This window comes from Penicillium crustosum, assembly GCF_028827405.1.
Source record: "Penicillium crustosum strain IBT 35664 chromosome Unknown utg000002l_segment0_segment0, whole genome shotgun sequence".
Lineage (NCBI taxonomy): Eukaryota > Fungi > Ascomycota > Eurotiomycetes > Eurotiales > Aspergillaceae > Penicillium > Penicillium crustosum.
The window spans coordinates 4,036,024-4,062,496 of record NW_026623123.1 but is presented as its reverse complement, the minus strand read 5'-3'; the positions used below and the strand labels follow the sequence as shown (position 1 = coordinate 4,062,496).

At 47.8% G+C, this 26,473-nt stretch overlaps 12 protein-coding genes across 12 annotated transcripts; 9 read left to right on the top strand and 3 right to left on the bottom strand.

Annotated features, from left to right (window-relative positions):
• Positions 1–323: 323 nt before the first annotated feature.
• N7487_005049 (uncharacterized protein) lies at positions 324–2,236 on the top strand (the record flags this gene model as incomplete). Its single annotated transcript, XM_056872796.1, has 5 exons — positions 324–470; positions 543–876; positions 954–1,205; positions 1,266–1,939; positions 2,003–2,236. The coding sequence occupies 5 exons, from the start codon at positions 324–326 to the stop codon at positions 2,234–2,236; spliced, it is 1,641 nt and encodes a 546-aa protein (XP_056730516.1).
• A 380-nt stretch (positions 2,237–2,616) lies between these two features.
• Positions 2,617–2,913, top strand: N7487_005048 (uncharacterized protein; the record flags this gene model as incomplete). The annotated part of the gene is made up of 1 exon (XM_056872795.1): positions 2,617–2,913. One exon carries the CDS (start codon positions 2,617–2,619, stop codon positions 2,911–2,913), a length of 297 nt encoding a protein of 98 aa, XP_056730515.1.
• N7487_005047 (uncharacterized protein) lies at positions 2,914–3,191 on the top strand (the record flags this gene model as incomplete). Its single annotated transcript, XM_056872794.1, has 2 exons — positions 2,914–3,052; positions 3,145–3,191. The coding sequence occupies 2 exons, from the start codon at positions 2,914–2,916 to the stop codon at positions 3,189–3,191; spliced, it is 186 nt and encodes a 61-aa protein (XP_056730514.1).
• A 187-nt stretch (positions 3,192–3,378) lies between these two features.
• Positions 3,379–5,275, bottom strand: N7487_005046 (Zn(II)2Cys6 transcription factor; the record flags this gene model as incomplete). The annotated part of the gene is made up of 5 exons (XM_056872793.1): positions 3,379–3,905; positions 3,981–4,592; positions 4,661–5,050; positions 5,114–5,134; positions 5,215–5,275. 5 exons carry the CDS (start codon positions 5,273–5,275, stop codon positions 3,379–3,381), a joined length of 1,611 nt encoding a protein of 536 aa, XP_056730513.1.
• A 740-nt stretch (positions 5,276–6,015) lies between these two features.
• On the top strand, positions 6,016–6,761 carry N7487_005045 (ribonuclease P subunit p20 family protein; the record flags this gene model as incomplete). Its single annotated transcript, XM_056872792.1, has 2 exons — positions 6,016–6,088; positions 6,172–6,761. 2 exons carry the CDS (start codon positions 6,016–6,018, stop codon positions 6,759–6,761), a joined length of 663 nt encoding a protein of 220 aa, XP_056730512.1.
• A 1,315-nt stretch (positions 6,762–8,076) lies between these two features.
• Positions 8,077–10,409, bottom strand: N7487_005044 (uncharacterized protein; the record flags this gene model as incomplete). The annotated part of the gene is made up of 3 exons (XM_056872791.1): positions 8,077–9,009; positions 9,062–9,229; positions 9,279–10,409. The coding sequence occupies 3 exons, from the start codon at positions 10,407–10,409 to the stop codon at positions 8,077–8,079; spliced, it is 2,232 nt and encodes a 743-aa protein (XP_056730511.1).
• Positions 10,410–11,203: 794 nt separating this feature from the next.
• Positions 11,204–11,829, top strand: N7487_005043 (MGR2/ROMO1 family protein; the record flags this gene model as incomplete). Its single annotated transcript, XM_056872790.1, has 5 exons — positions 11,204–11,270; positions 11,371–11,397; positions 11,466–11,495; positions 11,552–11,642; positions 11,706–11,829. 5 exons carry the CDS (start codon positions 11,204–11,206, stop codon positions 11,827–11,829), a joined length of 339 nt encoding a protein of 112 aa, XP_056730510.1.
• A 1,628-nt stretch (positions 11,830–13,457) lies between these two features.
• Positions 13,458–15,902, top strand: N7487_005042 (ABC transporter ATP-binding protein; the record flags this gene model as incomplete). The annotated part of the gene is made up of 1 exon (XM_056872789.1): positions 13,458–15,902. One exon carries the CDS (start codon positions 13,458–13,460, stop codon positions 15,900–15,902), a length of 2,445 nt encoding a protein of 814 aa, XP_056730509.1.
• A 2,359-nt stretch (positions 15,903–18,261) lies between these two features.
• On the top strand, positions 18,262–18,615 carry N7487_005041 (uncharacterized protein; the record flags this gene model as incomplete). The annotated part of the gene is made up of 1 exon (XM_056872788.1): positions 18,262–18,615. One exon carries the CDS (start codon positions 18,262–18,264, stop codon positions 18,613–18,615), a length of 354 nt encoding a protein of 117 aa, XP_056730508.1.
• A 930-nt stretch (positions 18,616–19,545) lies between these two features.
• On the top strand, positions 19,546–21,190 carry N7487_005040 (leucine-rich repeat domain-containing protein; the record flags this gene model as incomplete). The annotated part of the gene is made up of 2 exons (XM_056872787.1): positions 19,546–20,135; positions 20,236–21,190. 2 exons carry the CDS (start codon positions 19,546–19,548, stop codon positions 21,188–21,190), a joined length of 1,545 nt encoding a protein of 514 aa, XP_056730507.1.
• Positions 21,191–21,738: 548 nt separating this feature from the next.
• On the top strand, positions 21,739–22,717 carry N7487_005039 (uncharacterized protein; the record flags this gene model as incomplete). The annotated part of the gene is made up of 2 exons (XM_056872786.1): positions 21,739–22,267; positions 22,329–22,717. The coding sequence occupies 2 exons, from the start codon at positions 21,739–21,741 to the stop codon at positions 22,715–22,717; spliced, it is 918 nt and encodes a 305-aa protein (XP_056730506.1).
• A 433-nt stretch (positions 22,718–23,150) lies between these two features.
• Positions 23,151–25,867, bottom strand: N7487_005038 (PA and RING finger domain protein; the record flags this gene model as incomplete). Its single annotated transcript, XM_056872785.1, has 2 exons — positions 23,151–23,496; positions 23,556–25,867. 2 exons carry the CDS (start codon positions 25,865–25,867, stop codon positions 23,151–23,153), a joined length of 2,658 nt encoding a protein of 885 aa, XP_056730505.1.
• Positions 25,868–26,473: the final 606 nt, after the last annotated feature.

Sequence of the window (26,473 nt, the reverse complement as noted above, 5' to 3'; positions counted from 1 at the left end):
TAGATACCTACTGCCCCCACTTTACAGATAACACTTCCTTGTGATCCAATTAGAGTGCTTGATCTAGCTGGGGGAGAATAAGAAGATTGGGGTAAACGGCGTATCGACCTGCCTTATGTTAGAGTTATCTTGGCATTATCTATTAAACACACAGTAGAGTGTTTCCTAATGTACAACATAGCGAATTCTTATCAAGCCGTCCGTAGTGAATATAAGGGTATGGTCCCTCGCTCTTACTAACCCTCCCCCCACCGTTATCACAGTTATAAGTGTATTCAACTGCGCATCTTACAAGATACATACACATCGACTTGCCCTAAACAATGTCGCAGTTGAAGGACATGATAAAGGATACTCTTTCCAACGCCCGATCACTGGACGATGGAAACAGCGATGATAACCTAGGAGAAGTTGTTCTGCTGCAGAACAATGCTGGGTTCCACCGAACATTTACATCTAGACAAATCCATGTATGTACTCCAATACCGTCATATTTCCGATTGAATCAAATTGATCCCAGAACATGGTCTAACCGGTAACAGGTCATTTCTCTTGGAGGTCAAATTGGAGCTGGTCTTTTTATTTCGAGTGGCGCGAACCTACGCGATGGTGGTCCAGGTTCTCTTTTTCTCGGCTTCGCAGTCGTATGCTCATGTGTATGGGCAGTCCTTCAGACAGTCAGTGAGATGACTATCAGCTTTCCTACTTCTGGTAATTTTATCGACTATGCCGATCGTTTTGTTGACCCAGCTGTGGCCTTCGCGGCTGGTTTTTCGATGTGGATCGGCTGGACAGCCATTATCGCTTCAGAGGCGACTTTCTTCTCAGTTATAGTGAACTACTGGGCAAAGGAGTCTGTTCCTGAAGTTGTTTGGTGTATGTGCTTTGCGTGAAGTCTTTTTATTCTTGATATGACCTTTAAAAGATTCTATCTGCTAACTTTTAATCTATAGTGACGATCTTTCTTATTATAATGTTTATCATGTTTAGTCTGCCAAATACTGTTTTTGGATGGTTTGAGTACTTTACGTCTATCCTGAAGATCTTTGCTCTGATCCTGTTTATCGTTGTCGGCATCGCCCTCATTTTCGGTGCTGGTCCACATGGTAGCCTACATCATGGTCAGGTATGGCAAGACGAAGCCTTTTTAAATGGGTTCAAGGGGTTCGGAAACAGTGTTCTACTCGCTATTCTCGCAATTGGAGGTTCGTGTTTGTCTGAACTAGAATGTTTAGATCTCCTGGAGATGCTAATGGTCTATTTAGACAACACATTTACTGGATTCCTTGCTGGAGAGTCTAAGAGCCCCCGATTTTCTGTCTCCCATGCAGTATTCCTAATCCCAATCCGAGTCTCAATTTTCTATTTGGGTTCTATGGTCTTGATTGGAATCCTGGTTTCTCCTCACAACACCAATCTACTAGGGAGCAGTGGTATCGCCGCATCGCCATTTATCATCGCTATTGAACAGGCTGGAATCAAGGGTCTTCCAGACTTGCTTAATGTGATCATCCTATTTGCAGTGGCAGCTATTGCTGCCGAGAGCTTTTTCATCGCCTCACGAATTCTCCAATCAATGGCTCATCAAGGATTGATCTCGCCCTATTTGGCAAAGGTTGATTCACAAGGGCGCCCTCGAGTATCTCTCGCAATCACAGGTGCTCTCTGTATTATTCTGACATACATCAACCTCAGCGGAGAAGGTATAACTGTGTTTAACTGGCTGGCTCAGATTGCTAGCACGGGATACTTCATGGTGTGGTTTGTTATATCCATTACCTCATTTCGCTTTCGGGCGGCTCTCAAGGCTCAGAATGACCCGCTCTTCGCGCAAACATACGCTTGGAAATGCAGTATCTGGCCATTTCCTCCGATGTGGCTGTTTACGTGCTGTTGCTTTTATATCGCATGTTCTCTATACCTTGCTTTGTACCCAATTGTAAGCTCCACTGTCCACCCGCTGGCTGTCCAGTCTCGAAGTACTAAATATAGCTTTTTATAGGGATCAAATATTCCAACCGCATACTACTTCTTTCAGTATATGTTTGGTCTGATTTTGATTGTGTTCAGCACCATCGCCTATAAGCTCATTTATCGAACCAAACTCCGAGATCCTCGAACAGTGGACCTACAAACAGGAAGAAGAACCCTTGATACAGAGGAGATTTTGGAGTTGGATAATTATGAGCAGATGCCCTTGTGGAGGAAATTTGTCACTTTCGTACAGTTGTGGTAGTTCAACCCGGCAAAGCAAGAAGACACAATGGATGAGGTCCTCCACGGTGCGAGTTTTTGGTAAATTGCCTTGAAAAAGAAAGTCATCAAATAGATTTATCTAGTTCTGTTATCTCTCGCATAACCTCATTTGTACAGTCTCCACCAGCACACCTCTGTCCCCTCGCCGACTTTCTACCGCCTATTAAATCTCCCATCATCACCTAGCCAATATCAATAATAAATAGAGCATAGACCAACGGAGAGAAAAGTCAAAACATTTCTTCATTCTATGAAAATTAGATATATGAAAAGCCACAGCCAGACGGTATTGGTGAGTTATATCTCGCTCGACTGTACTGGCGCATCCACCTGCCATTTCATTTTTTGAGACGACATAGAATGGGTGTAACCGACCCAGACAATGGTCAACAAAATCGCGAGTCGTTTTGCGCTGGACGCATTTTCCCGCTTAGATATACTGTGAACAATGCCGGCTATCTTCCTCGATTCCTGCCCATTACGGAATCCGATCCTGAAGACTGGTGGAAAAGCTGGGAGGTTAAAGCGAAGGGCGTGTTCCTGCTCACTCGACAGATGCTGCCGATAATGCTAAGAGATCAACAGTCAGATCGTACCATTGTCACTCTGGCCAGTACAAGTGCGCACGGTGTTTCGTCTGGTGAGAGCTCTTATTAAATGACTAAGCTTGTTAATTTGCGTTTCAGTGAGTTCATTGGGCATGAGTATGGGAGCGAGGGGGTCTTGGCCTATTCTGTGAATCCAGGTGCAGTGGCAACCGAGATGGGAGCGAAGGTAGCACTGGATACTGGGGCACGTGAGTTTGAGTGATTCCTTGTGACAACTATGTTGAATATAGAAGAAACTAATATTCATTTACACTAAATTACACTGAATTACACTGAAAAGTTCTTGTTGACTCTGCCAGCGTTTGTGCAGATAAAATCCTTATTTAGATAGTGAGAAGCGGGACTGGCTGCAGGGGCGATATCTCAGCTCTTTGGAATATGGAAGTTGTTTTTCAGAGGAAAGAGAAAATCACTTGAGAACGATTTCTTAAAGGTTCGGATGGCAATCGGTTAAGACTGATACAAGAACTCCATTTGTCGACACTCTTCTGTTTACACGTAGCATTAACATTAACTAAGTAAATGGCATCATCCATCCTAGCTGTGAAATCACATGTGTCCAAGTAGCCGCATGCCGTGATGAGACCATGGTCTCGTCAGAGCTCAGATCTCTTTTCTTCCATATCGCTTCAACTGCAGCCATAGTAGAAGGAACATTACTAATAGGCTTATTATACTTGAGAACAGTGAAGAACTTGAGAATTTTCACCCGGTCATCTTCCAGAACAAAACAGCTAGCGATAAAAAGCACCCACATTGGATAAGGAAGAAAACCAAGCTGCGCCCCATGTGCCTCGTGAATCTGCTCAAGGGCATTGATAATCCTAGGGAGATGAATGCTTTGGATAATCTCACTCTGATAAGATTCACCTTTAATTGCATGGTATAGGTAGATCCAAGTCGCCTCTTCAAATGCGGTAGAGTGTAGCTCCATTAGTTGGTTGCTGTTTGAATCTTCGGTGGATTTAATACAACGAAGCCGCTGCTGTATAGTTTCGAATATTTGCCTTGTGTTGGTGTCGTGATCATCAAAACAGTTACCTAGTACACGTTGTCTCCTGGCATGATCACTTATACAGAAAATGATATCCAACAATTCAGGAGACAACCCCATACACGGGTTCACTTCCATGCGTCCACGGCCCGCAAGAAAGGGAAACACGGAAGGTACTTCGGTTGACCACTGGATGCCGTCAAGGGAATCTTCCCCCTCATCTGAGATATTCAGGCAAGTGCCGAGGAAAGTATTCTTCTCAATGAAAAACGTATAAACCAGTTCAAGAACCTCTTTGCTGAAGATTTCCCGCCTCGGCATAGATGAGCAGTTAGCCGTGTAGAATTTCATAATTCTAATAGCACCTTTCATGTGGTACGTCCACTCCACGACACTTCCGCTGGCAATCTCTAGGAGACAATGAAACATCACGAGTAGAAGGAGACTATCTCGCTCGCTTCGGGTGCGGGCTGGAAAGACTGTAGGTGGCTGGTCGTCGTGGTCTTCGGGTAACATGCCACGAAGGTGTTTGAGAGAGCTGACTTTGTGTTGAAGGATCATTTGGTCGTATTTATATATATCTCGACTATCACACTGGTTGCGGAGGGAGTGCGCGGCCCATGCGATGGCAATATGCAAGAGGCCGTCTGATTGGAAACACATTGGAAGTAGAACCGATCGCCATGGGTTTTCGGAGTCTGTTAAAGATCGGCGGATGGTGCAGATGTTACTGACTTCGAAATGGTTAGCATAGCGATGCACACCCGCGAGTACTCTAAGGCAATAGTAGCAGGAAACCAACAATAGTGAAAGAGAAGATTATCAGACTCCTCGAGAGAAGGGTGGTGACACATAATGAGGGGAGGGGTGTTCATTGGGACAAGATGTGCGGCACTCATTTCTCGATCCAGATCATAAATCTGTATCGCCGGTCGCTTATCTGGGCAGCCCTCGTAGAGCGAGCGGATATCATCCGATGTCGTAGTAAGCCAATACCGAGAGGCATGGGATTTCACAGGAAGAAAGTAATGCTCGACTGACGACTTGGTCTTCGTCTTTATGAACCGATCTTTCATGCCGGATCTACCAAAAGCAATACCCATTAATTGGGCTTCATCTTCCCACAGCAGACGGATGCCATAGCGACACTCTTGTCCACGTTGGAGACACCACTTGCAGGATGGTTTGTCTTCTGTGTCCCAGATTTAGCTCTTTCTCTAGGATATCCATTTATAAATATTTCTGTGAGACGTACCTGTACATCGTCGGCGTCGTTCTACGGTCAGTCAGCGATAAGAAGCTCGATGACCTCGATGACCTCGATGACAAACGATTCGATCTAGATAGACTACTTACTTTTACAGTTCCAGCATCCTGATCGTGTTCGTCGGATGTTGGGGTTTGAAGGTTTCTCCATTGCAGTTTCAATTCACAGGTGCTTAATGTCAGAGGGAATGAAAGGGAGTTTCGGAATTGTCCCGTCTTGCCTTTCAAATAAATGAGGGGAGAGCCTTATCATCCCCACAGTTTCGGAGGCGTCCACGGGTTCCCTGTCCCTGATAAGAGCGTAAGAGCGAGTGAATCAGGTTTTAAGAAGTCCCAACGTTGTACTCCATGCTATTTGAAGCTATAAATACATGTATATACTCTGTACCCTGGATCCGATTGTCTCCTGGGGTATTTGCAATATAGTAGGAACTTCCTATTCACATCGATATTTTCTACTTTAAACTATATTGTACAAACAAACCACTTAACATAGCTCATAATGTGTGCATCAAGCGTCTAAATGTCTTGCTTTCTTTTTAATAGAAGATAGATAGGGCAGGGCGCGCCAGCCTTCTGTAGCTTTGCTGAAGGGGATCGCTTGAGTGTTCTCTTTTACTTGCATAATTGAATAAATAGGCCAAGCTATTGGTGTCGAATTGCTGAGGGGGGTTTTAGGTATCCTATAGTTTGCCGATCTATGATGTAGATATAGTAGCTTCCCGATTAGGAAGGCTCGCACCTGCAGATGGCCCCGGGGGGTAAACAAATGATGACATAAGCGAGTCATATCGGCCCCGCCTGGCAGAAAAAGGCAGACGATAAGATGCACAGCTTCCATGCTTTTACTTGGCTCTGCAACTTTTCATTCGTGCAAGGCACATATCAGCCATGACAAAGGGATCATTGGAGAGCAAACTCCAATTTGAGAAAAAGAACAAAGACCTCATCCGACTCCCAAAATGTGAGCCTTCCCACCCAAACGCCTGGGGTCAAATGGCCAATGCTACGAACTAAAGATCACAAACGCTGACTTTTGGATAACAGATGCCAAAGTCGAGAAGCGCCCTATACCTCATGCCCCAGTCGCCTCCCCGTATGCCGGCGCATCGGTGCCTAAGATCGTCTATGTCTCCAAGTCCACACCGTTCATGAGCGCTATCAAGCGTGTCCAGAAGCTCCTCCTGCAGGCCGAGAAGCGTGCCACCGCAAACATCAACCTTGAAGATACGCGCAAGAACGAGAAACAGATACTCGATGAGCTGTCTAAGGTGTCGGAGAAGCGAGAGGAAGTCTTTGTGAAAGCGACAGGACGGGCCATCGAGAAGGCGCTCAACGTAGCCAAATGGTTCGAGGAAAAGGGAACCGAGTATACAGTCCGTGTCAATACCGGGAGTGTGGTTGTCGTGGATGATATCGTCGAGGACGAAGAAATGAAAGCAAAAGAGGAACAGAAACGACAACGACAGGAAGAGCAAACCCCAGCCGACCAGGGAGATGCGGCTTCTAAGCCGGAATCTAAGTCGGCCGCAAAGAAGAGGAAACGCCAGGCCGCCGCGGTGGAAGACGACGCTGAGCTGCCCGAGAGTCGGACGAGGTGGATTAAAATGGTTGAGGTCGCCGTCAGCCTAAAGTGAATTCGCCTACGATCATTGCGACAAACCCCCCTACGATCGTCGATTATCCGATTGCACGATCATCGTCTACCAATTTGAGAAGTTTGACTGCAAACCCCACACCCATGGCTGGGGATTACTCATTGTCACGAGGCTGTGGCCACGCCCAGGATTGCCAGCTAGGACATTGAGTGTACGCACATCCTGCTGAGTGATTTCGATCCAAAGGGACACTTACGGTGACTATACACTCCAGCTTAGAAGACATTTTATCCTGAATTCACGTTCTGGGATATTTCTGGTGGAAGCAGTCAAACCCCCAAGCCCCAATTCGAGGGCTTCCTCTTACTCTTACCACCCTTGATCACTTTCATATCCCAAGTGCCAAATACTCTCTGCAGGTACAATATGGAAATTACACAGGCCCGAAAGGCAAGGCCCTTAGGCAGGATCAGGAAAGGAACAATTCGTCTGTCCTTAGGTTATTAGCCTAGCACAAAATCATGTACATCGAGATTGCCCTTAAGAAATAAACTCTGATTTACCCAGAGCACATGCTCCACCCAGCCTCGAAATCAACCCAACGCGCTGTAGATGCGGGACAGACTTGTATGAAACACGAAAGAGAGAGAGAGAGAGAGAGAGAGAGAGAGGACTATCTGAGAACAGTACTACTCCAATCAAAAAAGAGGTTTAAAAGAGGGGGCCTGGATCATCGAATCTGCCAGCGAGAAACAAATGGCATGAATAAAAACGAAATAGTACGAATAAAAACTCCTTGATACGCTCACAAAGTCCTGTGTTGACATGACATGATGAATGATAATGCCTGAAACCCCTCCATCGAACGAAACGTTTCAAAGAGAGGCTGCAAGTCATGAACGTATCCTGATTTTCCCCATCATGTACAGACAAAAGAGAAAGAGAGGTGTCGACTCCCAAGAGGGCGACAGGCTAATAGTAACATAGTAGGAGGTAGAAGAAGAAGAACGAAGAGAAAGGAGATGGCAGGAAAGAGGGGGAGGAACGGACGTCGAACAAGGCGACCAAGGAGATCCCTAAGTGATCTCGAAAAAGTCATCAAAAAGGTCGTGAGATAAAAGAGACAGTGTGGGCTAAAGGGAAGAAGCTCCGAATATGAAAACAAGAAAATGGTCCTAAACCGAGAGCAGAACCAGCACATTCATCACCAGAAAGTCGTGACTGGCGAGCGAAAACTGAATTCCGATGAGAAAGATAGGAGACAAAAGGCAAATAATGCGAAGGGCCTATGCAATAGAAATAACCGTCAAAAGAACAAAGAGCCCCCAGAAGTAGCACGCGAGGGCAAGCTGGTTTATTTGTCCATCTTTTGCCAACCGTTGAGATAGGCCATCAGGCCTACTCCCAATAAGACCACGCCAAACATGGAAGCGTAAGGACTTGCTTCTTCCACATAGTTGCATCGATGGCGTTGTGTTGCAAATGCTGTGGCTGCAGCATCCATGTCCTTGTTCTGCGAGGTAACTGGATCGAAGCCCTGCATCGATGGAGTCTTCGTCTTAGAATCCGTTAGAGTATCATCGCTCGTAAGCGACTGTGCGGCCAAGTCATTGCTTGGCTCGCGGTCATGTATATCGGTTTTCTTATCAAGCACCGTGGCTGATGCTTTCTGAGCGCGTTCCAGGCGCAAGGTTTCGATCATTTCGTTCAATGACTTGCGAGACTCTGTGGTCTCATCTTCAGCCTTCTCGGCGCGATCTTTGAAGGATGCCATTTGCTTTCGCATCTCTGCCATCTCCTCCATCATACTTTCCAAGCGAGTTTGAAGCTCAGCACTCTTGTCTTCCACGGGGGCGTCTGCCTGGCTGTCGTCGGGAGTGGGAGTCTCCGAAGGATGGATCCCGTTGACCTGCACGGTTGTTTCTGTAACGTCTTGCTCCTTCTTTCCATCTACACCACTCTCCGAAGGTGGAAGAATGCCGTTCTCGGCTTTGGATTTTTCAACATCCAATGACCGCATCTCCAATTCATTGACTTTGTCTTCTGCCAATTTGCGAGCAGCCTGTTCTTGGAACAGCAGGTTTTCTAGTTCCTTGACACGTGTTCCATGGGTTTCAATCTCTCGCTTGGCAGACGATAGCGCCTCAATGAGATTCAAGATTTGACTGGAATCGCGGGAGACAGGGGAACCTGTTCCGCTCTTCGGCTTTTCCGTATCGCTGCGCTTCAGCGGCGAGAACGATTCAGAGGCACTTCGTGACAACGCATCGGGTTTCTCTGGCAGAGGCTGTTGAGGTGGAGGAGCGGGGGGGATCGGAGAATCTTGAAAAGGAGTCGACTCGAGGCATTTTGGGCCGGCCATTCATTTGGCGATGGGCATTATTCTCCAAAGGAGATGGCTTAACAAGCTTTTCTTTCTCTGCATAGCCTGGTTTCATGATCGTCGTCAAAAATTCATCTGCATGAGAAAGATCTGTTGTTTGTTGTTTTGCGGATTTGAGTTCGCCCTAGAACACGTCAGCAATATGTGGTATTAAGATAAATTGTGATTCGTACCGTGAGCCGCTTGACGACCTGTTCTATAGAGATTGGCGAGTTCCAGTAGTTCATTTGTCGTTGTTGATGTAAAGCATTGACCTGATTGCTGGTAACACTATGGGTACTTCTGCTACTCGCGTTGCTACCGGCTCGACCGCGCATATGAGAAAGCGGTTGACTCAAGGGAGAAGGGAGAAGGCCGCCCCCGGAGGCAGGATCCAAGTCCCCGAAGTTCAGATCAAGGATACTAGGGGCAGTGCTATAGGTTCCGGCATGTTCAACCTTTGATGAGACTTTGTGATGGACGATAGTGGATTGATCCTCGCTGACAATATCAATACCCAGCTCTAGGGTATCGCTTTCTCTCAACTCGTGCGGCTCTGACTCACGGTTCTCAGGGGACAGCCGGTGACCGTTCACAAATGTGCCGTTTGAGGATTTGACGTCTCGGATCCAGATTTTGCCAGACTTGTCGGCCCATACCTCAGCATGCTGCCGAGAGAGAACTTTGGAGTCAAAGAATCCATTGAGAGGCGTGGGCACTGTTTTGGCGTTTGTTTGTCGCCCGATTCGTAGGACCTCGGGGTAGTATGGCACATTGATCTGTTTCCTGTCAAAGGTGCCATTCATTGGCAACAGAATCAAAATTGCTGTGCTCTCCGACGGCGGGCCGGTTGGCGCACGGATGCCATTCTGCTGTGACGACTGAGGCATCTGTTGCGATGGGACGATGTTCGAAGGCTGATGCATTGCGGACATTGTCGATGACGCACTTGGGCCCGACGAGAAGGCAGGCACTGCCTGAGATCGCGCGTTCGTTACCCCTGATACCGGCTCGGATTTCGAGCTAGGCCAGATATTCTTCGAATACTTCTTTTTTGATGACCAATTCTCTGATTCGCTGGCGGAGTTCGGCGCGGCATGGGTATCTTGGGAAGGGGCCGACACAGTAGATGTGGAGGAGGTCGAAGAGTTCGACCCCAGAGAGGAAGAGGAGTTTGAACGTTGAACGTGTTTCCGTGGCATGAACATCCGTGACACGTCGTCGGCATTCACTGAAGACAGAGCTCCTTCTCCTCCGTCACTAGAGCTGTACCATCCCAAGCGAGACCCCGATTCGACACTAGGTGGAGATGCCACAGCAGTCATGGAGAAGGATGTGAATGGTTCAAGGTAATGGAATATCTAGACGGAGCACGGAGCGCGTCCACGGTTCCGAATTGTAAAAGGGGCCGTATTCTGGTGCAGTTTGAAGGGCGAAAAGGAGACCTTTAGTTATGTTTCGTTTATGGCTGAGGGTTGGGGATATTGAATGCGCGCAAGGGTGATTGGAGCTTTAGTCGCCTGACTAAAATGAAGACGGTCGCGTTAGTGCTGTTTGGGGGGAGAGACAAATAAATTGGCTCCTAGGTCGAGGTCTTGCCTCGACCCCACAAAAAATAGTTGTATATTTGGAGTAGAGTGTGAACTCACTTCTGAATTGTGAGCTGAGAGATATTTAGGACTGAATAAAATAGGTGCTTCAAGACCAAGGAGTTGTGTGGAGGTCGGAAATCGTGAGCGACCGGTCTCACGCCAGGGCAATGATAGAAGCACAAGACGGGACTGCCGCCTCGGCGCAGGCTTCAGGCAGCCCTTTAAAAGATGTAACGGAAAAGAAATCAGAGATCGAGGATAGTTGCCATGAGGGAACCCAGGCAAGAGCGCAAGATGGCCAGTTCCCTACTCCCTTGACGCTGGCCAGGCGAAATAGGTCACGTGTTGTTTCGGCACGTGTGTAATTTAAAGCCCGTTTGTGATCACGTGACCAAGGCGGAGAAGCATCAAGCCGGGGGAGGAAAAAGAGCTCGTTCCTTGACTATCACATCAGGATTTCTCATTCAGCTCAGAGCTGTTGACCGTTTTTTAATTTTAATTTACAAGCTTCTTTATAACTTTCCATAATGCCTGTCGTTGCTGGTCCTCCCGCTCAAGCGGGCCCAGGGGGTGCTCCTTCAACTTTTGACAAGAGTATGTCATCTACAACCCAGTGATATAGATCACACTCTGCTTGGTGTTCTTATCAGGGTGCGCTATATATGTTGAACACAATGTGCTGACAATTTCTTAGTGAAAATGGGTTGCATGATGGGTTCCAGTACGTGATCGCAAAACTACCAAACCTTGTTCATCAAGAGCCTTTAGCTAACATAGCTCCCCTCTCAGCTGTTGGTGGCATCATGGGCTTCATTATCGGTTTGTTCCACTCATTTCCCAAATGAAGAAGTGCTGTATAAGCTAAATAGGAGCAGGAACTGTGACCATCTTCCAGTATGGCGCTGGGCCTAACGGTGTCATGCGGACTCTGGGCAAGTACATGCTGGGTTCAGGTGCCACTTTCGGGTATGGTTGACTCTTAACAACTTTGACTTAGCATCCCTGGCTGATCAATTTCTCTTCAAATAGACTCTTCATGTCCATCGGTAGTGTCATTCGCTCCGAAGGACCTCAAAACGATGCCTGGCTCCGTGCTCGAGGACCCCCGATGATGCTCCCCCGACAGAGCCCCCTCCGGCCTATGCGCCAGTAAACACAATCTTCTCCCAGTCTCAAGACTATTCGGGAAACATGCGACATGACCACTCCCTGGCGACGTCCCTTGTACGATATAATCTCTATGGTTGAGAGATACTTTTTCTGGTGGTTTGAAGAGACAGGGCAACTACCCAAATATGGCTGTGACGGAAAGGTTCATGGGTACTTGCTACTTCAGCACGCAATGTACATAATCTAGCAGTACCCAGAACATGGATGTTGAAGTCCAATTGTCTCAATTGTTCCAACCATGTTAGGCGTTATTGTGAAAATATATCCTTTCTTTTGGCTTCCACAATCCAATCATATCATTGGAAAGGAAACTCCCCACCAGAGCTGTGGTAACGAAGCCAATCATATAACTCTCAATGGGGAAGCCTCAAAGGGATATCAATCTACCAGGTCAAAGATCCCTATGTATGACCCGGTCTAACTACCCTTGTTGAGGTTCAAAGTAAGGGCAAGAAATCTGGTTGATCCTGAATCTGACCATTTTGATCACCAAACTTCTAATAAAGCCACAGTCCGCTTTCATATTAGATGGTTGAACTGACATCTATTTTGTTTCAGACCTGGCTTAGAAGTTGCGGGGCCCCTCAAATGTAACCCCGGGGCCACCTACCCAGAATAAACAGTTCAAACCTATAAGTCCTTGATCCTCGTCTATAGCGACATGTCATTGTTTTCTATCATGGCTTGATCATAGTCACCAAGCTATTGAAAACGTCTACTCTTAATTTTTATTTTTATTTTTATTTTATGTTAGAGTCATCTCTGGTCTCCGGTTGCAACTAGCCATCAAACCAAGCAGAAAATTGTGCCAGTGATTCATTTCTGTTTGTTTCCGTTTGTCCGGCGAATCCCGAAATCAGATGCAGATATCAATGTTGGACTGCTGTTCCAGCCGATCTCGGGGACTTTAAGAGACTTAATCCCAGGTTATTCAAGCTGGGAACCATACTATTGGCTTGGTATGTGCAGGTATGCAGGTAAGTAGAACTTTGTATATATAGAGGTAGGCTGTGCCCGGGTGAAGGATCGATATCAGAGTATGGGTAATGGAGGCAATTAGATGTCACAAGTACGGTCGCAGTATAAGAATGAGATGAGAATGCTCCGTAGATATTACAGTGTCATAATCAGAATCAGGTTTGCTACCTTATTCCTTGTGCTCAAACGAGTCACCGAAAATACTGTCAGCCCCTTATATGCTCACTGCACGGAGGACAAAGTAAGTAGCAAGGCATGTCTACATTCCAATCAATGCACTGAGGAACATCAAACCTACGGTGTAAGCAGGTGGATTCTAGTTCGATCTGCAGATTTCCCAGATTACCCAATAATGAAAGATTTTTGCCCCCCTAGGCCTACGATCACGGCCTAGTTTTCTTTAGATAGGCGGCGCTAGGACATCCTCCCCCCAGCCACCCTGTCCCAGGCAACTTTGAATAACAATTGCACATGATGGGTATTTTTATAGCGATCCAATGGGGAGTTGCTTAGTCTGACACTTGAGTTGAATATAAGAATGCGGCTCAAATTTGAGGAATATATAAGGAACCACCTCTGCTAGGGCCTCCGCTAGGGGTGTTTGTCAACTGAGCCTCTGTCCCACCTCCTATCATGTCTACTCTGCTAGCATCTCGGACCCTTCATTATAGCTGTACTTTGATAGCAAGTCTCTACATTGTGATATGCATTTTATTTAATCGCGCTCCGGTAAAGAAAAGAAAGACTCGCTCCAAGCGTCGCAGTCGACCCCGAGTGATCTTGTCTGTCTTGATTGTTTTCACATATGTCAGTCAAACGGTTTTGAAAATCGCCACCGATGACTTGGACAGTTCCCAGCCGTTCCTGGTGCATATGACCTCTCAAGCAGTTGTATGGATTGCACTCTGGTTGCGACAAAATCCTTCCAACTACGAAGTGGCTGGAGCGTCGTTTGTCACCGCTGGTTTTGAAGTTCCACTCCTTGCGCTGTCCTTGTGTCCCAAGCCGAGAGAATGGGTACCAATCACGCAGATCGCCATATCAGCGGCCCGACTTGCCTTGCTTGTCTTTGTGACGACTGCCATTCTAGTTGAGACTAGACAGAGGAAGAAAAAGACCTCTGAGGAGTCGCGCCCTTTTCTAAATGGTAATCATACAAGATATGGCGCGGCGAATGGCAACGACTCGGATAATAGCAGTGTGGACTCCAAGAGCGAGAGCGAGTCAGACACCGCCAAAAATAAGAACGATGCAGCTACGCGCAGGAAAAGGCTCCGCAATGAGAAGTTGCAGTCGATTGGGGGCTGGTGGGATTATTTGAAAGGTTTCTCGATCTTTCTGCCCTATTTGGTCCCCAAAAACAATCGCAAAGTGCAGCTTTGTATTGCTACCAGCATCTTCTGTCTAGTATGCCACCGAGCCCTGAATATTCTCATTCCTCAGCAACTAGCGGATGTCACTGATAGCATCTTTGCCCACAAAGCCCCATATGCTTCACTAGGAAAATGGGCGCTGCTGCAGCTGATCCGTGGCGGAGCTGGGCTAGGATTGATTGAGTCCCTTGTCAAGATCCCGATCAGGCAGTTCTCTTATCGTCAGATTACCAATGCTGCCTTCAGCCATGTGATGAATCTATCAATGGATTTCCATATTGAAAATGACTCGGCAGAAGTTATGAAGTCCATCGACCAAGGTGGAGCGCTGAACAATCTGTTAGAAGTTGCCCTTCTAGATATCCTCCCGACTGTGGCTGATTTGGGTATTGCATGTGTTGTTTTCTATTTGAAGTTCAATGTCTACGCGTCCCTTCTGGTGGTTATAGTATCCATTGCTTATGTTGCGGCAGAGGTATTTACCTCTAATTGGAATATGGACGCCAGGCGTGAAGTTACACAGACGCAGAGAAACGAAACTCGTATTATGCATCAGGCCGTTCAAGGCTGGCAAACTGTCACATACTTTAACCAGTTCTCGTATGAGAGATCTCGCTTTGGAGAAGCAGTTGACCTATGCCTAACGGCCAGCGCCCGTTTCGGTCGACGTCGAGCAATTGGGAAGTCACTCCTGGATTTGCTTAAGCCCATTTGCTTCGTTGGTCTCTCCTCACTTATCGTACACGAGATCTCTGTGGGGCGTTCCTCTACGGGAGACTTTGTTTTCTTTATTCAGTATTGGTCTTCGCTCATCTCTCCTTTGGCCTATCTTTCCGCACAATATCGCTGGCTTGTTTCCGATCTAGTTGATGCTGAACGGCTACTCTTCCTATTCCAATCCAAGCCCAGCGTCAACGAGAAGGAGTGGGCTATGCCACTGAAACCTGGCGATGGCCGTGTTTCATTCCACCATGTTGATTTTGCCTATGATTCTCGGTTAAAGACCCTCAAAGACGTGGATATTTCTATCGAACCCGGTACAACGGTTGCACTGGTCGGTATGACTGGTTCAGGAAAGACAACCATCCTTAGACTTCTTCTCCGACTTTACGACGTTACTTCTGGCCAAATCGAGATTGACGGCCAAGATATCCGTGATATAACCCTCAGCTCGCTACGTCAAACTATCGGTGTCGTCCCACAAGATCCTGTCTTATTTAACGCATCTATCATTGAGAATTTGCGGTATGCCCGGCCCTCGGCCTCGGATGAAGAAGTGCACGAAGCATGTCGCGCGGCAGCTATTCACGAGAAAATCCTCACTTTCGTAGACGGATACAATACCACAGTCGGAGAGCAGGGTGTCAAGTTGTCCGGCGGCGAACTACAGCGAATAGCCATTGCCCGGGTTTTCCTGAAGAAGTCACCGATTCTCCTACTAGATGAAGCAACGAGCGCCGTAGATTCAAACACGGAATCGGATATCCAGGTTGCGTTGGACCGGTTGAGAGCCAAGCGGACTACATTTGTCATTGCGCATCGACTTTCAACTATTTCCAGCGCTGATCGGATCCTTGTTGTGCATGAGGGTCAAATTGTCGAGAGCGGGTCACATCAGGAGCTGCTGAAGAAGGAGGGTGGAAGATATCAGAACCTCTGGCAGAATCAGTTCGGGGGTATCCAAGGTGGAAAACCTGCGCTGTAGGAGAGAAAACTGAAATGATTGGAAATTGCAAGGCTAGGAAGATAATTTAAAATATGTAACTAATGAAATTGACAATTTGATATGTTTGAGCGTTAATTCTGTATACAGTTTTTACCCTGAGATCCACCATGTATGGATTCATTTGGTCGAAGGCGACGGGTTGGTCCTCTGTGCTAGATAAGTCTAACTATACTTAGAAACTTACACGTGTATCCAAACACGACTGTGATATATATTAGCTTCTGCTGCAGCTAAGAGCATCGCATTTCGCGAACTAATGAATTGGTGACAGATACCGATATATATCTTACCCAGCTTTTAGAGTACTAGTTTCAAAAACCACTATTTCCGAGGCATGGATTTATATAAGAGTACTCAAGTGGATACTAGCAGTATCCATGAAAACATTTTATCAACAACCGAGAATGAATGCGACTACACAATTGGATTATTCCAAGACAAGACCTTCGCCTTCATATTCGTTGCCTTATTTGTCAGGCACCAACACACCAGATCACCAACTAACCGCTGTCTATTCGCCCTTGTTTTGGGCTCCGGACATGCAATCTCATTGAACAAAAACGTGATATTAAATCACAAAGCCAGCGAGGAAAGAAGTGAGCCACCCCTTTTTGCTTGGTTTTCATTGCCCCCTTCCTTTTTTTTCTGTCCAAATGACCTTAGACGGACGAGTGCGGGCTATAGAGTGGATAATGATCATCTTAAAATTTTCATGTTGATCGACACGACAGTATACTCTGTAGCTTGTCGTATTTCTTATGTTGCATTATTGAGGTCGTGTTCGAAGTGGGTACGGGACATAGGGCTTTGCGAGCCCAAAGAGTCCAGAGCCCCTCGAAAAGACCCCTCTTACAACAATGACATGTTCATGCCAACACACCGAATGTGTCCACTACGATGTATACATAAGACTGATAAGAATACAAACGAGTGAATAACATGGATGACTCACCGTTCCTCACCGTTCCTCCCCAGACGACGCTACGGAGTAAATATTCCCAACACAGTAGGCCCGAGCGATGATCGTTCGTTTTCCGTTCCTGAATCGAACCACGGAAGCGATCTACGAAGCCTTATGGAGTATAGAAAGAAAAAGCCTTTTTTCTCAATAGCGTGGGAACTGGGGCAAATTGAGGTAAATTTCAATATCGGCTAACGGGGGGGAACTACCGGAATCACTTTTCAAGGCAAGTAAGATGTAAGATCAAGATCCAAGCCAAATACTTCACGAACTGTCTGTTATTGTTATGTTTAAGATTCCACCGAATCACAGATCGTTGTTCCTGCGCATGATGCCAGGGGCCCCGGAACAGACGGAAGTCCCCGCGAGGGAGTGAGCACTTGCAGTAGTGTGTGATGCCCAGCGAGAATCGTCATTCTATCACTGTAGGGGTAATAAGACCAAATTACCAAAACAGCATGACAGCATAACACCCAAAGTGGGTAAAATTGGCCAGTTCAAGCAAAGTACGGAGTACAGAGTAAGCAAAGGCGCTTTTTTGAGACAAAAACGGGTTCGCAATTGTTGAATAAGGAAATTTTCAAGACGGGGTTAGGCTGAGATAGGCTAGGATTGGGAAATGCCGAAATTACACCATATGGAGTATACCTAGGCGAAGAATTTCTCGTATTAAGTGCACCTAGGGGACACGGGGCTATGGGGCCAAGTGAAGGCGAATCCTCGGGATTTCCCTGAAATTACGAGATCTACAAGTGAGATGGCAATTAACTATACGAATAATCACCGACTTAACCCCTGGCGTCAAGAGTCTGTGCGGAAGACCCTTTGGCTTTTAGGGCTTTGAATATCATAGTTCGGTCTGAGATGGAGCCCAATCTTCCAAGGTTGGATAGCGCCAGGGTCCGCGTGTTCAAGGGGCCAATAGGATGATCCTATTTCTATTTGAAAATCAATAATAATATAAGAAAACAAGGGAAAAAAATACAGAAGCGCCACAAGACTTCTTTGATGGACGAATAGTTCTTTTTCCCCAGGTTCGAGACGTGCTCGTGCCTGTGTGTTATTTAGCTTGCATTGCCACCTGGTAAAATTTCCCTTTCCCTTTTTTCCTTAGGCGCATTAGAGATTTCTCGCATATACACACTCATTTCACCCAGTCACTCCTTTTATACTGTTTGAGCAGCGCTCTCTTCAATCATTATATTCGATTTTTTTTTGACGCTCACTCTTTTGCGATCAAATCTGAAACATATCTCGTCTCCAAGTACTCATACTTCGAGCCGCACCAACGTTTCACAACAAACATTGAAGCCAATTCAATCACCTTGATCCCTCTTCCTTTTCCATATTGAACTTCACTTCGATTCAATTCACAAAATGAAGTTTACTACTGTCATCGCCTCTCTCTGCCTGGTCGCGGCTCCATTTGTCGCCGCAGAGGAGACCACTACCTCAACTGCAACCACGACCATCACCAAGACTCTGGTTCGTGTCAATTCGGTGACCCCGACTCCTAGTTCCAGCGTGAGCTCCAGCGCGGGCTCTAGCACGAGCAACTTGACCACCATGTCTGTTTCGACATCGACTCCTCTGTCTCGCGCCACCTCCACTACTTCTACTGCTGCCGCAGCTGCTACCTCCACCGGCGCAGCGACCAACATTGGCGCTGGCATGCCAGCTGCCTTGGCCGCTGCCGGTTATATCGTTGTGATGGTGGGCCAGGCCCTATAATCACACTCGCGATGTCGCGACTTCTCGACAAGAAGCCTTCACGCAGGCAACGATCATGAATTGGGACCATTGGCCAATACTGCGCTCAATTCATACTGCATGGCTGCTGCCTTGTTGACTACCGTTCATCTCCAGCAGAGCCGGGATCTTATTTTCTTATTTTCTATTTCTTCTTATACCTTTTAACATTTTCATTCCTCTCGGTTGGCTGAAGACCCCATTTTTGGAGAGGAAACGGTTTAACGCTTTTTCAAATACCCCCATTTCTTTTTTTTTTTTTTTCATTTCTTTATGACTTTTTGGACCGATATGAGTTGATGCTGTTGTTATTCTCTTCTTCGAACCCTGTTCATTTCAATTCGTTTGTCCATATACGTTGTCGTGGGTGACTTACTAGTCGAACTGGTCTGGTTGATATCCAGGACTTGCATGAGTTGGCTTTGAGTCATCCACAGAATATAGACACTTTATTTCTTCTCTCCTTTGATACCAATTGCAACACTAAACACTAGTAATAGCAACGTAGTAAAAAGAATAGAGAAGATCATGCCGATCCAACATTCCAGTGGAGAAGCCGTGAGCTCCGGGGTCAACTGATATGCCCGTGCACGTGTGATCTGATCTTATCTTTTGATCGCCATTCCAACCGGGCGTGCAGGTGGTGAGGTCGTCTTCTGGCCGTCTTCTGGTCGTCTTCTTTTCAAAAATATATGAGAGCTCTCAATTGATCCCAGATCCTAAACCCTTATCTCCCCAATCGCGCCATCTTAGCGCGTTTGTTGACACCCGCAGCGCTCCATCGTGGGTCTCCACAACGCGTCGCGCAACTCCTCCACTCGAACATCACATAAAACCGTTTTTGAATATAAACCCAATGAGCCAGGCCGACAATCACAAGAGACTCGTCTGAACCCGCGAACCGAAATCGCAATGGACAGCGAGATCCCCCTCCCACCGCCGCGGCGAATCCGGCACCGCTCGCCCGCGAACGCGAACCCGTCAGCAACAGGTATAGCGGTCTCCTCGTTCCAGCGCGCGCGGCGACTGTCGCGTTTCGATGACCGCTCTAGTCAGCCATCCAGTGATCCTGCGCTCTTCTCCAGTGATGATATACCAGCTTCTGGGCTGGAGAACTACCATGCGCCGTTATCAGGCGCGGGTCGCAAACGGCGGTATCGCGGGACTTGGTGGGGGGAACAGGTGCTAGACCCCAAGCGCAAACGGGCGGAATTTAAGGACAAGAGGAATGTTGATAGTGGTGTTTGGATGGGGAGTGATGAGTCTGGTGCTGAGTCGCTTTTGCCGTCAGAGGATGGCTCGGCGTGGGGGGAAGACCTACGCAAGTCTGTGCTTGATCCTAGAAAACCTGGAAATTCTGCACCTTTCATCGTTGAGACAGAGAACATGCCTACGCAGAATCGTGTTGTGTTTAAAAGCCCCGAAGAATCCGATGCTCATCGGTTTGCGCGGCAGGTTGTCGGCGATTGTCTTGATAAGGGACATGAGAGCATTGATCTAGGGTATGTGTTAATTTCCCTTTCGTCTGACGTTGTAGTCTCATCTGATATCCCCTTTGCCCGATTTCCAAGCCAATGATCCTAATAGCTCTTTTCTACACAGCGACTTCCATCTGGAAACCATACCATCTGGTCTCCTACGGCCTCTACAGCACCTAACGAAGCTTCCGTCTGTCAAGGAAGCCCCAGTCTCGGAGAACGTCTTCACGTCTTTGCAGCCATTCCTCAGCATATATCTCCCCAACAACTCCCTGTCAGCCTTGCACAACGATCTCTTCGAGCTCACCAACCTCAAAGTCCTCAGCCTGCGAAACAACAAACTGACTGAAATCCCATCTACAATCCGCAGATTGACAGCACTGGAGGTATTAAACCTTTCCGTCAACCAGTTGACCTACCTTCCCTGGGAGCTCCTCAGCCTCATGCAACAAGGCGAACTAAAACACCTAACCGTCCGCCCGAACCCATTCCTCCCAATCGAAAAAGCGCAGATCGCAGAATGGCACAACACACCAACCAATCAAAAGGAAACAAAGAACGACGAGGCTTCACATTCATCTCCTCCACTCCAATTCGAAGATCAGGAATCTTCTCTCGGAACGGGCTGGTCCCCTCTCCACATCGCAACAGGCCCAATCACCTACATGGACATGGAGGGCAATCCCATGGGAGACAGCCCATCCCGCAACAGACCTATTCTCACAGCATCAGGGCCAACATCTCCTGTAAACAACGCCCCGTCACTGCGCGAAGTCGCGCTCCGCGCTGTGAGCAAGCTCCCCTACCTGGAGCAAACCACCGACGAAGAGCTAGCCGAGTATCCTGCGATGATTGTGCCATTGCTGCGACAAGCGAGGGAAGTCCGCGCTGCGGGTGGACAGCCCTGCTCCGTGTGCCACCGAGAGTACGTGATTCCCCGCACTGAGTGGATGGAGTGGTGGGACTTTACCCCGTGTGAGAATGGGATGAAGATGCCGCGTTGTCCCGGTGAGATGCTGAGGCCTTTGCCGTTCCGGCGGTTTGGTTGTAGCTTGTCGTGTGTGCCGCGGTCATGTTGAATACTGCGTTGAAGTTCGCTTCTTTGGGTGAATGGTTGATGGGTTGCTTTTTTTTTTTTTTTTTCGGGATTCACTTTGTATGTATTTGGTTTAGATGTTTATACGGATTGTGGTGCTGGGGTCTTGTATTTTAGTTACTCTGTAGAAATTATGACAATTTGGGTATGTTTACTACTTCTGTTCATAAAGGTTGTACTCCGTAAATGTACTGAGATGACTTGGATAATAAGTTGAATTGATGATCTTTGTCAACCTTGCACCGGAGGTAACTTTAAGTCCTGTTTCTACCCCAATAAGAGACCAGAAATCCTCGGGGAAATGCAACCATACCCCCGGGGGCCATCGAGGCTGAGACGCATAGACTACTTTAACTCCATCACCGTAGCCTTAAGTCCGAGGCATGCAGTAGCAAGACCGAAATATAAAAGAGCCGTGCTATTCTCACATTATATCATTATATCACTCTAAACTTCTTGCAAATCAACACCACGACACAGATCGAAACTTCACCACTATCATCCAATATTCAACAGCCACCCCAAACCACCATGTCTACACAAGCACCAGCCATGACTACACAAACACCAACCTTCACCAAACCCAACCGCCCCCTAACCTGGTTAATAACAGGCTGTTCTTCAGGCCTCGGCCTCTCGCTCGCACGCGCTGCCCAATCAAACGGCCACACTGTACTCGCAACATCACGACAACCCTCTCGCACCCCGGATCTAGTATCAGAGATAACCCAAAACGGAGGCGAATGGCACACACTAGATGTGGACAACCCAATTGCTGCATCCGAGCTGGTATCTAAGCTTGAGTCTGCAGGACACAAGATCGATGTGCTGGTCAATAATGCCGGATACGCGATCCTCGGTGCAGTGGAGCAGTTCTCGGACGAGGAACTGCGGGCCCAGATGGAGACTGTGTATTTTGGACCGAGTCGACTGATCAAAGCTGTTGTGCCTGGGATGAGGGAGAGGCGGTTTGGAGTTGTTGTTAATGTTAGTTCTGGGGCTGGGTTGGAGGGGAGGGAGAGTATGGGTGCTTATGCGGCGGCGAAGGCTGCTATGGATGGTATGTTTCTCATTTTTCTCTTCTTGATATCTTGGCTATGTATTGATGTGTATTTCCGCAGGTTTATGTAAAGTGCTCGCCAAAGAAGTCGCGCCCTTCAATGTCCGTCTTCTGACGGTATGGCTGGGAGTGTTTAACACCCAGTTCGGGACTGGTTGTCGTTCTCCTGTTAGCCCTTTGCCGGTAGACTATGCTGGATCTGTGGCTGCGCAGATGTTGGATGTTTTACTGACTGGTAAGCTTGTTGCTGATGGCGACAAGGATAAGGCTGCCAAGGCGATGTATGAAGTTATCGTTGGCGAGGGCATTGGTACTGGGCGTGAGAATGAGGGGTTCTTGCCTTTGGGTCGGGATATGATTCCTCGCGTTGAATTAGTGCGTGATCGACTGGTTCATGCACTTGATGTGTTTGGGGATATTGCTAGGAATGTCTATGTTGAAAAGGAATGAGGTCGAGTGTTGGTTCTGCATGTAGTCTGAACAGCTTCGATTATTACCCATTATAAGTGCAGTTGCAGGAACAGTGTGTACAGTGCCAGCCTATCAGATAAAAAGATGGTCACGGCATAGCAGTAGTGTTGATAACAACCAAGTGTCAATGGAATCCATTCAGATATCCATCCTACCAAAATAACATAAGAACATATAAAATTTGAACGATTGACCCGCGGTATATCCCAGCCGCTTCAACAATGCTTGTAGGCACTTTGTAACCGCCCAGCACGCCAAACTGTTCTCACCCAACGCCAAGCATATTCAAATCATAAGAAACTCCAAACGACCGCTAATACAGCATGATTCAATACAAAGAGAGCAAATCCCGCAGGATGGAGAGGGGAATGGTTAAAAAAAGGAAATCGAAAAGAGTGAGAGAATATAGATGTTAGCGATTACGGTCCGCGCGAGCCTGGTGCCATATGGTATCGCCGCTCAGAGCAGAAAAGCTAAGCGTAGCCAGGTTTCGCCAGCTTGACTGTGGGGCAGAATTTGCATGGTCGTCATGGAGACCTGCATTTTGTTCCGTATCTGAGGTATCGTCATTGGCGCCTTCAATAAGTACTGGAGCGGAAGATGCGCTGCCCCGAGAGATCGACAGGGCGGAGTGAACGTCATCATTGGACTGCTCACGATGACCCCGAGAATCACTGGATTGACAATGGGCCAACGAGCGGACAACATCGCCTTTACAGATTGGACAAGTTCGTCGACGAGTAGTCAACCAGGGGGTACTGAGGAAACATGTTAGTAAAATTTCAGAACAAAGACCAAATTCTTTAATGCCACTTACATGCATTCCACATGGAATTCATGACCACATGGTAGGCTCATGACCCGACTCTGACCATCAATGTATTCCTCAAGGCATACGACACACTCCACCTGTCTTCCTGTGTACTTGCGTCGCCATAAGGTAGATCCGTTTTGGATGTTGCACTTCTCTTCCTTGGGCATGGTAGATGAGTCTAGCACGGTGCCCGAAAATGTTTGTGAACGGGATCTGTTTGATCGGGATGCGCTTGGCCGGCTTTCATTGCCAAGAAGTGGGGAAGTCGGGGAGAGAGGACCGGGACTAGGGGGTCGTGTTGAGTTGGAAGACGAGGAAGATGTGGTAGCAATTGTGTGGTAGGTTCGGACAGGAAGTCGTTCGATAACCGACTTCGGGGCACGCCAGCGACGGCGGCGGATTCGAGACCGGAGCACCAGAAGAGCATAAACCACAGTCAGCGTGAGCAAAGGACTGACGACAAGGACCAATAAAGTGTCGAAAAAGGGGCTGGTTGACATGCTGGTGGGAGTCATGGTAACCCAAAGACCTTCGTGCTCAGAAGACTCTGCGCTTAGACGGCTTGATGTATGAGGGCTATTCTCCATCTTCTGGCTTGCTGTGTTGCTTTTCTGAAGTGAAGGCGACGAAGAAGGCTGAGGGTCTTGCTGAGTATCATCTCCCCATCCGAAGTGACTCGAGAACCAGCTCTTTGTAGAAGATCCAGGCTTCCCATGAGTTCCGATAGATTCTTTCTCAGACCCCTTGAGGCGCGTGTCATGAGAACCAGCACTGGATTTGTCGATGCTCTGGTATTCTCCACTTCCTGGTGTGATGCTACCACCCTGAAGGCCATTGGGCGAGGAAGTAACATCTTTATCTGCGCTGGCAGTCTTGGAGGTATCCTTGCCAGGTACAGAGGTGCTAGCTGTCGGAGGTGTGTTACTCTTAGGAGGCATCAAGTCGGGATCTCTCCAGTCCTGAACCCCGATGACAAAGTCATCATCCTCAAAAGTTTCAGGGGACATGTCGGCCGTGTGGCTGTCGAATGCATCGTCCACCTTGGCCCCGCCACGGTGATTGAGATCAGCTGCTCTCCTCCAAGCGCTCGAAGGGGCCTCTTTTCCATCCCGTGAGCCTAGGTTGATCCAGTCAATGTTGCCGCTGCTGGGAGGACGTCGGCTGTCTTCCAAATGCCGCGAACCTCCGTTCTTATCGCACAATCCCAGGAATGCACCAATTGAACGGAAAAATCCGCCTTTCGAGTGAGATGAGGGCACCGGTCTCTCCTTAGCTGTCGAATGGCTGCTCGCAGTTGGACTTGGAATACTTGTTGGTGCTGTAGTAGTTGCCACTCGTTCTTTTTCGGCATCAGCCTGCTTTGCTTGTGATGATTTTAATACATCGGCCAAATTGGCAGTTCCACTGGCATGTCCAGGGACTAATGACGATAAAAGATGAGCAGTAGTGTGAGATGTGAACAATGCCGGAATCGTGACGTTCGATGTATCGCCTCGTGCGTACATAGTGACCAAGTTGCCACCTCGAGTATCGTCGCCGACAATCAAAGCAACCCCTCCTCGTCGTTGCGCCCACTTGGCCTTCTCCAAAAACCCGCAGCCACCCCGACTCAACAGTACCACCTTACCCTGGATTTCGGCAGTTTCCTGTAGTGATTGGATGTCGGCATGCGCAGGGGGCTTGTTTTGGACGTAATCCCCATGCTTCTGGCTCATCCCTGGGCTAGAAGCACCGGATTCAGGAAGTGGATGATGTAGATGATCATCGGTGCCATCGTTCGTCAAGGGCGGGGTGATTGAATCATCTCTATTGTTCTGAGGTGCAGTATCGGCCTGCGACACCGACCGCGGGCGGTTCAACGATTGATCATTCACTATACTACCCCCGGAGATGCCAGAACTCTGCTCCGCGCTCCTGGGGGTTTTGTCTTGTTTCTTATGATTGGTGCCCTCACCCCAGCCGGGAATATCGGAGCAGCCCAGTTCTCCTTCCACACCACCAGCTAATCCTCCCTCACCAAACCCACTTCCAACCCACAACTGACCACTGAGGCCTTTGGTTGGCAGCAGTGGACCAAATGCCGCTGGCCGGGCGAGGAAGAAGGTCGAGTTATCGTCGGTGAGACTGATAATAGCCGACGGAGGGAAAAGGGACGATGGTACGTTGAAAGAAAATAAAGCGCGCAACCCCGTTGTCTGATCAGCGAGCGTACTGGGAGTTGCTACATCGGGCGATGTGAGCGCGGAAAAGAAGGTGAGGAGGATCGGAAAGAAGATAAGGCAGAAGAGGACGATGAGCAGGCGTGGCGGTCGCATGTCTTTGATAGATGGATTTAACCACTTTAATCGAAGGGTAACTTGGTTGGAGGTATCTAATCACAGTAAAATGGGGTAGATCGAGTGAATGATTGACGATGCCAGCGGCTCCGCTGTACCACAGTACTTAGGGTGGACTCTTTATGACCAATCCAACAGTTGGCGCCAAGCTAGCAGGCGGCCACTCATCGAGCGCAATGAGCAGCACTACGGCTGGTTGAAGAAAGTCGACAGATTAAAGCCAACGCGAATGCAAGGCAACTCAAGTCAAAGGCAACAACGAGTCAAGATAGGGAGGCAGAGGGATTTCAAGTGAAGTCAGGTGGAGAAGGGGAAGTGAACTCATGATGTGGATTATCTAACCCCGGGTCGGTGACGGCATGCCCGCCGTGTCATGTGTTTGAAGCCTGAGGCATAATTTAGGCCTTTGTGCCTCGAATCACATGACTCTCCGAATTAAGTATAATATACAATATTGGAAGGAAACGACCTTGGAATAGTAGTAATATTCGACCTTGATGCTATCTTGGCTGATCTAACCACTTTGCTTATTTTTATTTATAGCACCAGGTGCTTTCAAGATCGAAAGATACAGCAGATGTTAAA